Source organism: Trichechus manatus, unplaced genomic scaffold (genome assembly GCF_000243295.1).
Source record: "Trichechus manatus latirostris isolate Lorelei unplaced genomic scaffold, TriManLat1.0 scaffold00048, whole genome shotgun sequence".
Classification (NCBI taxonomy): Eukaryota; Metazoa; Chordata; class Mammalia; order Sirenia; family Trichechidae; genus Trichechus; species Trichechus manatus.
The window spans coordinates 6228369-6244961 of NW_004443984.1; the positions used below are offsets into that span (position 1 = coordinate 6228369).

General features: G+C 47.2%; 1 protein-coding gene across 2 annotated transcripts in view; it reads left to right on the top strand.

Annotated features, from left to right (window-relative positions):
* The first annotated feature begins 250 nt into the window (after window positions 1–250).
* ASAP3 (ArfGAP with SH3 domain, ankyrin repeat and PH domain 3) overlaps window positions 251–16593 on the top strand; it is a 43400-nt gene continuing 27057 nt past the window's right edge. For both annotated transcript variants that reach the window (XM_004377133.1, XM_004377134.1), the window contains exon 1: window positions 251–379. In XM_004377133.1, the coding sequence (XP_004377190.1) occupies window positions 251–379 (129 nt within the window). The remainder of the gene's footprint in view (window positions 380–16593) is intronic.

Consider the following 16593-nt stretch of genomic DNA (forward strand, 5'->3'; position numbering starts at 1 on the left):
GGAGAGAGCCAGGAAGGCTGGGGGCGGGACCGAAGCTCAGGCGGGGCGGGGAAGCTCAGAGGATTCCTGGACGGGAGCGGACGTGGCTGTGCGGGGCTAAGGCAGTTGGGGGCGGGGCGGCGCGGAGGGGAGGGGCGTGGGGAGGCCTGGACTGCGCCCTCGGCAGGCGGTGAGGTTGCTCCGCGCTGAGCAGCGCAGCGCTCCTAGCGCCCCGTTCCCGCAGCCCCGGCATCCCCGCCCCGCGCCCGCCATGCCGGAGCAGCTCAGCGTCGCCGAGTTCCTGGCCGTCACCGCGGAGGACCTCAGCTCTCCGGCCGGGGCCGTGGCCTTCGCCGCTAAGATGCCCCGGTGCCGGGGGGCGGTGCTGGCGCGGGAGGAGGTGAGGGGACCAGGGCGGGAGCGGTCGGGGTCCGGGCAGGGCCTGGCCTTGACCTTCACAAGCATGACTGGAACTGCGATAGCCCTTAACATGCGCCCCAGAAACCTGCCTCCTAGGTCTGCGAGAACTGAGCGCATCTCAAACGTTTGCGTCCTCACCGTCGAGGCCAGGGGAGGGCCCTAGGGGCCGTTAGTGGGTGTCTCGAGCGCACCTCGATGACAGACTTCAAAGGTTGGGGGACATACCCCAAACGCTTTTGGTGACCAGTCCCGTCGCAAGAGTGTTTGCTCCGGGCCTTACTGCATCGGCTTGTGTTTTCGTCTTTGGAGCCCCACAAGTTTGCTCCCCAAGTCACTCCCCTTCTGAGAAGCAGGCCTTCCCTGCCTCTGTGCTGAACTTACTTATCCCAGGCTGCAGGGAGCCCCCTCTCCCTTGTCTTTGAGATTTGGCCAGTGTTTGTGGAATGAATGTGAATGGGAAGGCGCCAGGAGCCGGGGTTCACCTTGGCCAGGCTGTTGGCAAGTTTATAGTGTTCTCTCTCCTCCCCTTTCCTCTTTGTCTTTCGAGCAAAGCGTCCCAGGCCCTTTCTTCGCCCTTGTAGAGTGCCCCACCCCATTCTCAGGCTCATTGGAGCTCATTCCTCTTTTTCCGACCTGCTGCAGCTTTCTTTGGCTCCTCTGCTTGGAATATTCTAGGGTAGACACCCTGCGGCTTTGTGCCAGTGGAGAGTAACATGTTTTTGCAGCTCCCTTTTGGAGGATGCCCTGAATTTTGGGTGACATTTTGGACCTCAGCTCTTGTCTTCCATCCTTTACCATTAGTGTACTGGGTACCTACTGTGTGTGGCAGATACAGGGCTTAGTAGGACTTTTGATAATACACTGGGCCAATGTCTTGGGAAACCTCTCCTCTTCTTGCCTGGCTGGCTGAACCTCCATCTCCCAGTCTGTTTGTATTGCTTGGTAAGGGTAACAGAGGACTGTGGAAAGAGCATCAGCTTTGGGGAAGCAGACCTGTGTTCAAATTCTGACTCTGCAATTTACCAGCTGTGTGAGCTTGGGCATGTGACCCAATCTGTTTGAGTCCTACTTTTGACATCTGTAAAATGGGGATAATAATGTTTACCTCACGGGGCTATGGTATTTCATGAGGCAGTGTGTGTAAAGCATGTTGTTGTTGTTGCCACAGAGTTGATGCCAAGTCATGGTGATCCCATGTGTGTCAGAGTAGAACTTTGCTCCATAGGGTTTTTCAATGGCTGATTTTTTGAAAGTAGATTGCCAGGCTTTTCTTTTGAGGCGCTCAGGGTGGACCCTGGGTGAATTTGCATACATCTTGATAAATGGAATGATTATCATCAGGTTAATTGATGGACTTCTTTAGACAGTAACTGGGTCTCTTTCATTCTCATTTCTCTTTGGAACCTGGCCTAGTGCTTTGCACATAGTAGGCATATGTGTTTTAATTAAAATAAGAAACAACAACAACAAAAAAAAAGCAGCGGCCGGTAACCTTTGGCTTCCTTCCTTGAGCAGAACCAGTAGCCTGGATCCCTACTGCACATGAATTTGGATTATATTTTACTCGGAGGCTCACAGGGAAACTTATTGCTGCACAGCCTCCTCCTGGGGGGAGCTTCCTCAGGTGTATCTTCATAGCCTTGCATTTCACCACCTGGAAGAGTTCAGTGCCTTCTGGGATTTCACAGTTCACCCTCCTCTCCAGGTCATTCATTAGAATGTTTAGTCAAAGAGGAGCGGGAGGAGGGGGCTGCACAATGAATCCTTCCCCATGGACAGAAATGCCCATTTATGCCCGTGCATCTGGCCCTGCCTGGCTTTCTGTGTTTGTGTAAGCACTTGTGTGTGTCGGGGGAGGGGGCCTCAGAATGGGTCTGGAGGCTGCAGCAGGCTCTAGTCAAGGCTCAGCTTTGCCCCAGTTCATACTAGACAAAACCAAGCCTCCTTTGCCTTCGGTGCCTGCGAGTGTTCATTTTTGCAATAGAAGGTCTTGTGGCACCTAAATGAAACTTTTCTCTTCAGCATTTCTGTGCCCAAAAAGTTAGAATCTGACCTTTGGAATGGACTTTCCTGAGGTTTCCGGTTTGGTTTTGCGTTTGTGTTCATATTTACATGTAGTTTGATGCTGGCATTTTTCCCCCCAGTTCTGGGTATGACTTACCCACCCCCCAACCCTCCCCCCCCCAAGACTTGAAGCTCCAGTTGGCTGAATCAAAGCACAACTGAATTTTCAAATCAAATCTTCCAGTCCCGGCTGGTTTCCTGGGAGTAACTAGGGACTCTGGCATGGGACTTGCAGCCCCTTTTTGCAGTCCTGCTGGGAAGGACCCTGGGCAGATCACAGAAGACTAGAATGTCAGGGCTGAGGGAGACTTTAAGATAGAGATAACTAGGAACTCTCTCACTTAAGATGAGCAAGTTGATGTCCAGAGAGGGCAAGAGACTTGTCCAAGCTCACACAGCTGGATAGGGGAAGAACTGGCATTTCTACCCAGGTCTTCTAACCCCTGGTACTTTTCTCTTTCCTGCTAAAGTCCATCTGCCTGTCCTCCCTATGTAACTTCTCCTTGCCTCAGTTATTTCATCTGTAAAATAGGACTAATAATCCCTCCCTGATTACCTCACTGCATTGTTACAGTTGTTTGTTTTTAACTGTGAAACACTACACATGTAAGGGAGTATTAGGATAATTATTCCAGCAACCAGCCTCTTCCAGTCCTGGGTCCCTTTATATCCATCATCTCATTGTTATTCTTAATAACACAGGTAAAACCAGGCCCAGAGAGGTTAAAGCAGTTGTCCTGTATCACACAGCTGGTCTGTCTGACTCCAAGGCCTGTGCTCTGTCCAGTTCTGTGCTAGACACCAAGGACATAAAGATGCTGCTCTGATTTGCTGGCTGGTTAGGACGATAAAGCCTCTCTTAGGAAGAGAAGTAGGAACCCCAGGAGTCTGTCCCAAGTGCCCAGTGACAGGTATAGTCAGTTCTGAAAGAGGCCAATGGAGAGAGGGAGAGAGCAGTGAGGACTGCTATAGTCAGGGAGAGCTTCCTGGAAGAGGTGAGACTTATAGCTGGGCCTTCAAGGTTGGAAGAACTTCATTAAGTAGAGAGGAAAAGTGAGTGAACTCACTGACTAATGGGAAGAGCCTGGGAGAAAAACCAATTTTGGCCCCAAGAAAAGAGGGACTTGGTGTACCCTCCCCTTTACCCCATTGAATGAGGGACTGGCTTAGTGGCAGGAGAAGGTTGGCTGCCTGATCCTGCTCTTCCCTAGATTATTGGATGCTCCACTGAGTAATTTCTTCCCATTTTCTACATTAATAAGTAGAGACTTAAGAGAATGGTTCATTTCTGTGTGCATCATGCCATATAGATTCTTTGTACAAATTAACTCATTTTATCTTTACAGCGACTCTATGAAGAAAGTAATATTATCACCATTCTAGAGGTGAGAAGACTGAGGCTCAGAGAGGTTAATACCTTGCCCAACATCAGACAGCTAGTAAAGAGGGAAGCTGGGATTAGGTTAATCCAACAAATATCGGGAATTGCTCTGTGCCAGGCACTGGGTAGAAACACTGCTGAGGAGCACAGATGCAGTCTCTGCCCCTTGGGGCTTGCAGTCGTCTCAGGGAAGACAGACAGGAAACAGGTAAACAAGCAAATAAGTCAGTAACTGCACATTGTGTTAAGTGGCATAAAGGCTCATCCTCTTCATGAAACATTCCGCGAGGTTTAGTCCTGGGCCCTCGTCCCTTTACGTGCTAGCCTTTCTCCCTGGGCAGTCTCATCCACACCCTTGGCTTCAGTTACCTCCCATCTCTGGATGACTCACGCACTTATACCTCCTGCTTAGTCCCGTATATCCAACTCCTCCCATGACAGTGTCACTTAGATGTCTCAGTGTGTTCAAAACTATACTCAAGAACTTTCCCTCCAGGCTGGCCCTTTCAGTGATCCCTTCTCAGTGAGTGGTATCTCCCTGTATTCTGTTACACAAGCCAGAAGCCTCACATCTCCACATACACACTTCATCACTGTCTTGGTCATCTAGTGCTGCTATAACAGAAATAGCACAAGTGGATGGCTTTAGCAAAGAAAAATTTATTTTCTCACATTCTAGTAGGCTAGAAGTCCAAATTCAGGGCATCAGCTCCAGGGGAAGGCTTTCTCTCTCTTTCGGCTCTGGAGGAAGATCCTTCTCATCAATCCTCCCCTGGACTAGGAGCTTCTCCGGGCAGGAACCCCAGGTCCAACAGACGCACTCTGCTCCTGGTGTTGCTTTCTTGGTAGTATGAGGTCCCCCATCTCTGCTCACTTCTCTCTTTTATATCCGAAAAGAGACTGCTCAAGACACAATCCAATACCGTAGATTGAGTCCTGCCTCATCAACACAACTGCCACCCATCTCCCCTCATTAACATCATAGAGGCAGGATTTACAACACATAGGAAAATCACATCAGATGACAAAATGGTGGACAATCACACAATACCGGGAATCATGACACAGCCAAATTGGTACACACAAGTCAATCCATGACATTCACCAAGGTCTCTGCAGTCTACCCACTTCAGTACATCTCTCTCCTAGTCCAAGCCACCATATCTGTCCCCTGGAATAGGCAGTGGCCTCCTAACTGATCTCTCTGCTTTTATTTGAGCTCAGTTCTTCCTAATAGCACTGTATCTCCCTCCTTTGCAACACACATCATAGATAAATTTTACATTTATTTGTATAATTAATTTATTAAAATCAATCTCACTAGATTTTGAACTCCGTGAGAATAGAATCTAATCTTACCATTATATCTCTAGTGTTTACCATAGCACCTGGCCCATGGTAGGTGCTCAGAAAATACTCGTTGAATAACAGAAGAATAAAAGAGGAAAACAAAAAAAAGGAGCATTAATAGGGAGTATTGGTGTGAGGACACTCTTAGATGGAGGGAACAGCTTAGGCAAAGGCCCTGTGATGGTAAAAGGAGGCCAAAGCAGCAGAAGCATGGTGGTAGACAAATGGAAGAGCCACACCAGATGAGTTTGGGAAGGTAGGCAGGGGCTAGATCGTATTCAGGTCCTGGTAGCAATAGATAATTTAGAAAGATTATATCAGCTGCTTTGTGGAAACTAGATTGGAAGGGGCAGGAGATGACCCAAGGAGACCAATAAGGAGACTGTTGTAGTTGTTTAGGGAAGAGATGATGGTGGTATAGATAGGGTTGTGATTATTAGAGAAGAAAAGTGGATGGATTCTAGAGGTATTTTACAAGTAGTAATATCAAAAGTTGCTGGTGGAGTGAAATGTGGGGAGTGATCAAGAATGGTTTCCAAATTTTTGATGAAGGGAGCTGCCATGAAGGAAAGTCTGGGAGGAGAACAGTTTTGGGAAAAATCAAGAATTCTGTGTATACATCTTTGAGACACCCAAGTGGAAATATCAAGAAGGCATGTATGAGTCTGGGGCTCAGGGGGAAAGGAATGGACTGGAGATAGATATTTTGAGATGATAGGTCTCAAACTTGCATCTGTGTAAGAATCACTTGGCAAACGTGTTACAGTACAGAATTTCAGACATCATTCCCAAAGACTCTGATTTACTGGATGTATCGTAGGATTCTTATTGCAAACAACAGAAACTAACCTGAGCTAATTTAAACAGAAAAGGAGTTTATTGAAAAAGAATATTTAATAGCTCACAGAATTTCTGGAAAGCTGGAGAACCAAGCAGGAACAAGGGAGGCTGGCAGCAGTCAAAATCTCAGTGGAAGTCATGACACTAGTCAGTTTGGTGAGGACACTGCTGCCATGCACTAAATGCCGCAGCTTGTACTGCCACTGTCCCCTGGACACTAGGCACCATCAGTGCTATTGGCACCAGCATTACAGTGGATCTTTCCACTCTTTCTGCTCCTGATTCAGTCTGTGGTGAGTGCCTCTGATTGGTTAAGTCTAGGTCACGTGCCTCTACCCTAGCTGCAAGGGAGGCTAGGAAAGCAAGAATTGGTCTTTTCAGCTTTTATAGGATGAGGCAGGCTCTGCTAAGACTCACACATCAAGTAATTCCCTAGGCATTGGAAGGAGTTTCACATACCAGACTGGCAAAAGATGACAAATGTCCCTGACAGCAGGTTTCCAGCTTACAGAGGTGTCTGAGAATCTACATTTTTAGCAAGCACCCCAAGAGAGTTCATGCAGGTAGCCCATAAGCCTCATTTTGCATTCATTGCTTTAACTGGTATTTAAAGCTGTGAGGATGGATAAGATCATCTCTGGAGAGTAATCAAGAGCAGCCAGGCCGATGCTCTGGGGAGCTCCAGCATGAGAAATTGGGAGAGGAAGAGGCGTTAATAAGGAGGACTGAGAAGGAGCTACCAGTGAGGAAGGAGGAAAACCAAGAAGAGTGCGGTGCCTCACAAGCCAAGAGAGCAGTGTTTCAGGAGGGAGCAATGCTTGGCTTTGTCAAGTGCTGCCCAGATGTCCAGAGGTAGAATAAGAAGATGACACACACCTGGATTTGGCAACATGAAGGTCGTTGGTTGTCTTAAAGACAGTTTTAGTGATATTTTCCCCTCCGCTCCAGCCTGGACTGATTTGAGGAGGTGGCAAATGAGAAGATTTCCTGAGAAGGGGGCAGACACGTGGAGGGGTTGGTGGCTGAAGGGATCTGGGGCCAAGGGGGTTTTCTAGGATGGGATTGGAACCCAGTTCCATCGAGCCCAGCCCCTTTGACATACCAGGCTGCCTCTGCCCAAGGGCAGAGGGTCTTCCCGGAGTTGCCGGCCTCGAGCCCAGTCTTTCAGTCTCCTCCTCTCCCCAAATTTCAGTCTTCTTCAGCACTCATTTGCTTTCCTGATGTTCATCTGTTTCTGGCCACTGAAGTGACATAGGCAGGTTTGGGGACAGAAACTGGAGCTTCAGGTTAGAGCAGAAGGAAAGTGCTTTCCCTGAAGGTGATTTGATCGCAGAGTCCTCGGACAGAGGTTGCTGCTAGAAAGTCCTTTTGATGAGCCTGGTGCTTGAGCCCAAAGCATATGAGACAGTGAGGCCCACAGGGGCACAGTGAGTTCCTCAGGCTCCCTTTGTCCTGGGAACATTGTGCCTCAGCCACACCCGGGACACTGGAGGCACTTTGGAGTGCATGGGAGGCTGAGCTGGGAATAGCTGTGGAAGGCCCTTTAACTCTACTGGTTTTTGACCGTGGCAGAGCTCATAAGAACCTCAGATGCCTGGGTCTACACCCAGACCAACTGAATTAGAATCCTCTAGGGGTGAGACCTGGGCAAGTGAGCAGTTCAGCAGTACCCCAGGTGACTCTGATGATCATTGGGTGAAGACTAGTGTGGTAAGCTATTGCCTGCCCACTTAAAGTTGGTAACCATTAAACTGCATTTATTGAACACCTACTGTGTACAAAGGCAGAATGTAGGACCTGAAGTATGAAGATGACTAGACAAGGTCCCCATCTGGGTAGGAGAAGGAAGACTTATGTTGGTGAAAAGATGATCGACAACCCACAGCTGTGGATACAGGGATGTGACTGTCTATGGAGAGATTCCAGTAACTGAAGTGAGACAGACCTGGGTTTGAATTCCTATTGGCTGTGTGATCTTAGGCAATGACTTAACCTTTCTGAATCTGTTTCTCCATCTGTAAATCAGGGATGATAATAAGTATTTTATGGAGTTGTTTGAGGGGACTACATATAAAACGTCTAGCATATACCTGGCATAAAGCAGGTACTTAATAATTTTCCAAAATTTTTACTAAAAACGCAAGTACACCTGAACACAAGGTACTTAAAGAGATCAGGAACCACAAGAGAAAAGGGGAGAATGGCACCAGGAAACAGGGATGAGGTAATTACCACGATTGAACGCTAAAATTGTCTGTGCCGTCCTGGCAGCCAAAGCAAGAAGAGAGATCTTATATACTTTGGAAGTGTACAGGAATTAGTACCTGAGCCTGATTTGGACAAGGCAGATTCTTCCCTCAGCTCTGCCCTTTGCTCTGTCCCATCCCTTCATGTCTTCATCAAACATTTGTTCAGAGCCTACCCAGAAGTACTCAGTCCTGGCTGCACACTGCAGTCTGTCTGGGTCATATGTTACTTGGGCTGCTTTTAAATTGAGATAAAATTCATGTAATGTAAAATTTACTGTTTTAACCATTTTAAAGTATACAGTTCAGTACAATGTGCAGTCATCACTACTGTCTAATTCCAGAACATTCCCATCACCCCAAAAAGAAACTTCAGTACCTATTAGCAGTCACTTCCTACCTCCTCTCCCCCAGGCCCTGGCAACCTCTAATCTACTTTCTGTCTGTATGGATTTTCCTATTCTGGATGTTTAATATAAATGGAATCATACAATATATAGCCTTTTTTGTCTGGCTTCTTTCACTTAGTGTTTTCAGCGTTCATCCATGGTGTCTGGGTTGCTTTAAAAGCAATAAAAATAGGAATAGCAGACACAGAGTACTAGGCACTCTTGTAACTGCTTTCCATATACAGGCAGTCCCCCCACCCCCACCCCGTGTTAGAACGTCTGACTTATGGACAACTTTGCACTTAAGAATGGACTGCCATAAAGCCCAGAGCCATGTGTCACCACTTACTACCCTCCAGAAGCCTGCTCACCGCCCCCCCACCCCAACTCTGACTTAACAGATTTAAGGTGAAGCCAAACATCCTTATTTTTTTTTCAGCCCTCCAGGTGATTCCATTATTGGACACCTGAGGATACAGAAAAGGTGTCTGCTGGTCAGGTCAGCTACCGTGGAGCTATGTGCCGTGTACTGGGCTAGGTGCTCTGACTCATGGCAACCTTATGTATAACGGAATGAAAAGTTGCTATGTCCCGTGCCATCTTCATGATCACTGGTTTGTTTGAGTCCATTGTGGATGTTGTTGTTGGGTGACATCAAGTCAATTCCAACTCATAGTGACCCCATGTGACAGAGTAGAACTGTCCCGTAGGATTTTCTGGGCTGTAATCTTTACAGAAGCAGATCTCGAGGTCTTCTTCCTGTGAGCCTCTGGGGAGGTTTGAATCACCAACATTTTGGCTAGCCGCTGAGTGCTTAACTGTTGTGCCAGGTGCTGTTATTATCCCCCGTTTGACAGGTGGGGAAATGGTGGTTCAGAGAGGCTAAGTCACTTGCCCTGGGTTACATAGCTAACAGTACTGGGACACACTTAGGAAAGTGTGATGTAAAAGCCTGAGCTCTTAAAGTCTGCTGCATTTAGGAGCGCTGGTGGCACAGTGGTTAAGAGCCTAGCTGCTAACCAAAAGCTTGGCAGTTCAGATCCACCAGCTGCTCCTTGGAAACCCTATGGGGCAGTTGTACTCTTTCCTATAGGGTTGCTATGAGTCGGAATCGACTCAACTGCAACGAGTTTTTCATACGGCCTTGCTTGTATTCATCCATTCATTCTACAAACCTTTACTGATACCCATGTGCTAGGCCCTGTGCTAGGTGAATGAGACACCCCTTGCCCTTCTAGAGTTTTCTCCCTGCGGAGAGGTCAGACACGTGGTAAGTAGGGGCCTCAAGTGCTCTTACAAAAGCCTGTAGTGGGCACAGAGTGCTATTGAGGCAGGAGGGGCCAGTTCTGTTGTGATGGGGAGTCAGGAAAGATAAGACGTACTAGGCAGAATGGGGGAAAGACTCTAGGCAGAATGGGGGAAAGACTCCAGGCAGAGTGAGCAGCCTGGCACATTTAGGAAATTGCAGAGTTTGGTAGGGCTGATTGGTGTTTAAGGCATTAGCGATGGATGTTAAGTCCTATAGGGAGGTAGGGAGGGAATCGACCAGGTTGTCAAGGGAACTCAGAGGACGGGACACTGGACCCTTCCCTGTTCTATCCAAGAGGGCAGGCGGGGCTCTCCCCAGGGTGCAGTGGAATTCAGGGCTTGGATCCAGGGGTCTGGCGGCAACCTTTGGCGGTCAGTGCAGCAGAGTTCTTACTCTCTTAGCTCATCACTGCCGAGCAGTCTCCCAAGGAAAATCCCAGCCAGGAAACTTGGGGTTTGCAGAGTTCTCAGCACACATCGAGGGTGTGGTTCCCTTCCTGCAACCCCTCTTCCTCCCTGCTTCCCACCACTCTGCTAGGGGCAACTGAGCTAGCAAGGCTGAACAGGGGCCCCGCTGGGGAGACGTCTGTGGAGGCCCTACAGAGGGGGCACAGGAAGGAAAACAGCAAGAGGCTGAGGAGTCCTGAAATAATAAACGTCAGAGCTGGCAGGAGCCTTCCACTTCCCTGCCCAACCCCTTCATTCCAGAGGAGGAGTCGGAGGCTCAGGGAGGGAAGGAGACTGGGCAAGGTCATACCTCGGGGCTGGGGCAGAACTGTAGCCACTACAGGGGCCCTCCATATGGGCCATGCTGTGAGGAAGCTGGAAGAGCCCTGCCCTCCTCTGACTCCCCCTTCTGACTGCCCCAGCCTGGATTCTAAGGTGCTGGGGGAGGGGGCTTCTCTAAGTGAAAACTATTTGGAGACTGGCTCCTGCTCATTTGCTGCCGAGCAGGCGGTTTGGTTGGAACAGCCTTGGAGGGTGTGATTAACTTGGACTCCAAGTCCCAGAGCATTGATCTGAAAGGGGTTTAGAGCTCATGTCCTTCAACTCTGAATTATACAGATGAGGAAGCTGAGGCACAAGAGGAACGAGCCTGGCTAATGGCAGAGCTAGGTCTAAAATTCAGCCTCCTACCGCCATCTTGGAGCCCTGGTGGCACAGTGGTTAAGAGCTCAGCTGCTAACCAAAAGGTCGGTAGTTCGAATCGACCAGCCACCTCTTGGAAACCCCATGGGGGCAGTTCTACTCTGTCCTGTAGGGTCAGTATGAGTTGGAATCAACTTGATGGCAACGGGTTTGTTTTTTTTTCACCACCACCTCCCAGTCCAGGGCTCTTGGCCTTACGCCTTGTGCTGTATGCACTAGAAGGCGCTTCCTTCATCTGCATCACTTCTCAAGATACCATTAGAGAAAAAAAAATTACGTTTAACCTTACTGCAGTCCTTAAGGAGGTACCTGAGGCTCAGAGAAGTGGGATTTACCTCATGGTTTGCAGTAGGGTGATAGTGAGAGAGGACATTGGCAGCAGATGGCTCCACACTTCTGGCTACCTACCTGATCTTGAGCAAGTTGCCAAACTTACCCCAGCCTGTGTTTCCTCATCTGTAAAATGGGGAGGATAATAACTATCTCAAAGGGTTGTTGGGAGGATTAAATGAGATTACAAGCATGAAGTGCTTGCTCCAAAACAAGTACTGGGTAATTCATGTTAATAAGTAGATTCCAGGACTTCCAACCATTTGTTCTGGTTCAAACCCCTGCTGAGAATTTGCATTTCTAACAAGTTCGCAGGCGATGCTAAAGCTGGTTAGGGACCAGTTCTGAGAACCACTGGTAGAGCAGTGGTTCTCAACATTTATTACATATAAGAATCACCTGGGGATCTTGTTAAAATGTAGATTCTGATTCAGTATATCTGGGGTGGAAATACAAATTCTCAGCAGGGGTTCAAACCCGGAACAAACTGGTTGAAAGCCCTGCCCAGACAGCTGTCCCTGAAAAGGAACCAGCTCAACATACTAAGATGTCAAGGACTAGATTCAGATAACTTAGCACAGTGGTTCCCAACTTTTCTGAATATGAGAATCCATTGTCTTATTTTATTAACTTTTTATTGTAGAAATTTTCAACACAGTAGAATCACCCAGCTTTAACAATTATCAGTATTTTGTCACTTTTCATCTACCAGCCCCCACTCTTTTCTTACTATAGAGAATTTGGACTATTCACAGAAATAGAACAGAATAAGGAACCCCCATTACTCATCACCCAGTCCTGCCCTGCCCTCACCCCACCTCTTCCCCAACTCTGATATTCTTTTGAAGCAACCCTAAGCATCATATCATTTCATCCTTAAATATTTCAATATGTATCTCTAAAAGGGAAGGACTCCTTTTTTTGTTTACATCACTATAATACCATTATTGTACCCCAGAATATTAACAATAATCCCTAATTCATCAATTAACTGGTCAGTTTTCAAATTTCCAATTGTCTCCTAATTGCCATAAATTTTTAATTACAATTTGTTTTTTTTTTTCAAATCAAGATTCAGGTAAGGTCCCATGCATTACCATTTGTTGATATGTCTAAGCCTCTTTTAAGGTTCCTCCTCTGTCGTGTTGGTTGTTGGAAATTCATTTGTTAAAGAACCCGCACCGTTTGTCCTGTAGTTTCACAGTCTGGTTGTGCTCCTTGTTATATCCCTAGGTGTGTTTAACAACCTTCTGCATTTCCTGTAAACCGGGAGTTGAATCTAGCAATGAGAAGCCCCATTTCTTTTTTTGAATTTTATGTATCATTTTATTAGATGTTTTTGAAGGAGCCCTGGTGGCACAGTGGTTAAAGCAGTTGACTGCTAACCGAAAGGTCGGCAGTCGGCAGTTCGAACCGACCAGCCTCTCTGTGGGAGAAAGACGTGGCAGTCTGCTTCCGTAAAGATTTACAGCCTTGGAAACCCAATGGGGCAGTTCAACTCTGTCCTGTAGGGCCGCTATGAGTCAGAACTGACTCAATGGCGGTGGGTTTTGGGTTACTAAATGTTTTTAGTGTAACTCGGTTTGCTTATGAAAATATCATATTTTAATTATTACAATTAACATACGGTATATATAATTTAATCTTCTTCATGGACATCAGAGTCCAAGATCAAAGGAGCCAGGACTCGGCCACCTCATAGGAGAACCCCTTTCGAATGCCAAAGTTTCATTGACCTTCCCATGACAGTTATACTTTTATTATTGATTGATTGAAAAAATGGATAACGACAAAAAGCTAATGACTTCAAGAATGCGTTTAAAGATTTCTGTGTCTTGTTGATCATTGCAGCTGCATACATATTTGGAATGTGGTCAAATCAATATTGTGAAACTTTTAAAAATCTGATGCGTAGTGCTTATTGTGAGTGTGGCTTCAAAGGGCTCTGATAGTAACTCCGTGGGCCTCCAGCATTTGGAGCCCATAGGCTGGGAATGAACAAGAGAGTCAGAGTGCAGCCATTTGAGTTCCAGGTCTGTCTTGGCCACCTTCTGGCTGTTTGAGCTCAGATAGCTTTCCTGATCACTCTGTGTCTCACCGACTTATCAACCAGATGGAAGTGGACATGACTGCCTCATTGGGATGCTGTGAGTCTTAAATGGTGGTCGTCAAACTGCTTTACAAACTGTAAAGCCTGGTACACGTTTTTTTTTTTTTAAATTGTGCTTTAAATGAAAGTTTACAGTTCAAGTTAGTTTCTCATACAAAAATTTATACACACACTGCTGTGTGACCCTAGTTGCTCTCCCCATACTGTGACAACACATTCCTCCTTTCTACCCCTGATTTCCCGTGTCTGGTACAAGTTTTAGTTGATATTTTTTCCTTAGTTTGTTTGCATTTCTAACGCGACCTCAGGCAAGAAAGTTGTTTGAGCCTTTGTTTTGCAGTCTGTAAAACGAGGAGGTAATGTTAGATTATCTCTAATATTCTGTGATTTAATCTCTCACGGAACAACATCATGGACCAGAGCAAGGATAGAAAATGGTTTTCATCTCCTGTGCCAACTCTAGTTTAACTGACAGAGGCTGCCTGAAGAACAGTGTGAGCAATGAGCCAAACCCAGGGTCAGTGGGAAAGATGCTGTGATTGATTAATGATGTCTGTAATGGCCACGGGATTAGACCAGGGTGGCACCTGGGGTCCATATTGTCAAGGTCCAAAGGAATGAATAATATCTAATGGTGAAATTTAATCTACAGCTCCCAAAGCCAGCAGCTCTGCCCCCTGTATCCTTGGCTGAGTCTCTATGGTAACCACAGCTGGCTCTGAGAAATCACAGGAACAAAGAATGGGTCCTATTGATGAATCCTGACCCAGAAGGGGGGCACACAGCAGGCCCTTCCAGGCAGGGCAGCTGGGCATGGCACTAGCACTGCCATCTGTGGGCTTTTGCCTACAAAGACCACAAACCACAGAGCCAGAGCATGGGGTGGGGTGGGGTGGGGTGGGGTGGGGTGTGTCTGTGTGTGTGTGTGTGTGTGTGTGTGTTGGGGTGGGTATGGGGGGCAGAAAGCCATGGGCAGTGCCAGCAGCTGGAATTTAGGCTTTGTCTAGGGCAGGTCAGGCAAGGCTGCCCAAAGGACTCTGATTGGTTTCCAAGTTCAGACATGTCCCTGCCACTCTGTGTTTTACCCGCCTTTGCCCATTGCCTGCCCCAGCACTTGCATGGAACCACTGAGTCTTAGCTTTGAAAGAAATCTAAATGGCCATCAATTCTAATCCAAAATCCAATGCCTGAATCACTGTCTAGCACCTAAAGTCCTTGAATACTTCAAGTGATGGGGAGCTTACTCCCTCCAGGGAGTAGCTTATTTTTCCTTAGGACAGTCTTCCTCCATTTGAGCTGAAATTAGTTTCTGTCTCCCTGATTCCACCTCTCAGTCCTGGGAATCCTCTCCAGGGCCAAGCCAAGCATATTTAATTTCTCTTCAGTAGGACAGCCCCTCCAGTGTTTGGAGTTGGGAGACTACCTCTGCTGTCCACCTTGTTTTCTTTGGACAGGTCTCCTTCTGTCCCTCCCTCCTCCCTCCCCTGAGTTTGAGAAGATGGTGAGGTATGGTAGAGGTGGTGAAGTTCAGAGACAGGTCCAGTTCCAGGATCAAAGAAGCTGTGTCCACTATCCTTTGCGGGGCAGCATGCTGGTGTGGAAAGAACGATGGCTCAGGATTTGGCTAGATTTGGGCTTATATTACAACTCTGCTGCTGTCCAGCACTATGTGACCGGGACACGTTCCTTCCCTGGCAGCTTCATCTGTAAAATGGGGATAATGATGCCTACCTCAAAGGATGGCTGGGAGGGTGACCAGTAATGTGCCTGGCACAGAGCAGGCTCTCAAGACATGTAACATCTTGTCCCCCTGTGACTGCTCCAGAGGCAGAGGTTTCACTGTGGCTGCTCTGCACCTAGGATTCCCACATCTTGCTGAGCAGGATCATTGTGGAGAGTGGAGGGAGTGCCATTAATTAGCGCAAAGGAAGTTGAGACATTCCCAAACAAATTCAATTTAATTTTGAAATAGGTAACATCATTAGCTATCTAATAGACAGTACTCTTAAGTACTTTACTTACGTGAATTTATTTCATCTTCCCAACAACCCTGTGCAGTAGGAACTATTATCATCCCCATTTCATGTACGGGGAAATTGAGGCACAGAGTGGTCACAAAGCAAGTCACTCATGGAGCTGGGATTCAAACCTGGTAGTTTGGGAACTTGTAGCAATAATGATGCACTGCCTCTCTGAAGGGTAGAATTAGACCAGTGTCTCTCAATCTTTAGTGTGCATCAGGGACACCTGGAGGGCTTGTGAAAACACGGATTGCTGGGCCCCATCCATCGTCAGAGTTTCTGACTCAGGCAATCTGGGGTAGGGCCTGAGAATCTGCATTTCTAACATGTTCCCCGGTGATGCTGATGCTTCTGGTCCTGGAGAATCACTGACTGTCAGGGATTAAAGGGGCCCACCTACCCAATCTCAGGCATGGGAAGTAAGGGCTGATCTCATGCAGAGTCAGAAAAGAAATCACAGTAAAAATCATAGTCATATTTTCCAAATGTCTTAAGCCTTGCCACATGCTACCACGTCTGCGACCTCATATAAACCTCACAGTAACACTGTGAGTTAAGCGGAGAATGGATTTTTTTCTTCCCATATTATTTTTTCTCCTATTTTTAAAGAAGAGGAGATTTAGAGAACTGGCTGGGCTAATATCACCCAGAGGGATAGTTTTAGGGGAAACTGGGGCTAGAGTCCCAGCTTCTGATTCATCATGCTGTGGTACCATCATTACGGGAGTTCTGGACACCTCTCTACCCTTTCCCAAACACCTTCCCTTTCCTGGGCTACTGTCAGAATTTCCTTTAGTTTAAATCTTTGAGCCCTGTAATGCCATAGAGAATAGGTGTTACCAGTCATTTATACCCTAGTGTGGATGATTTTCAGATATTTTCTGGAGAAAGTGTGGTTAAAAGAAGATATCCAGGCAGCTAACAGACACACGAAGAAATGCTCACGATCATTAGCCATTAGAGAAATGCAGATCAAAACTACAATGAGATATCATCTCACCCCAAC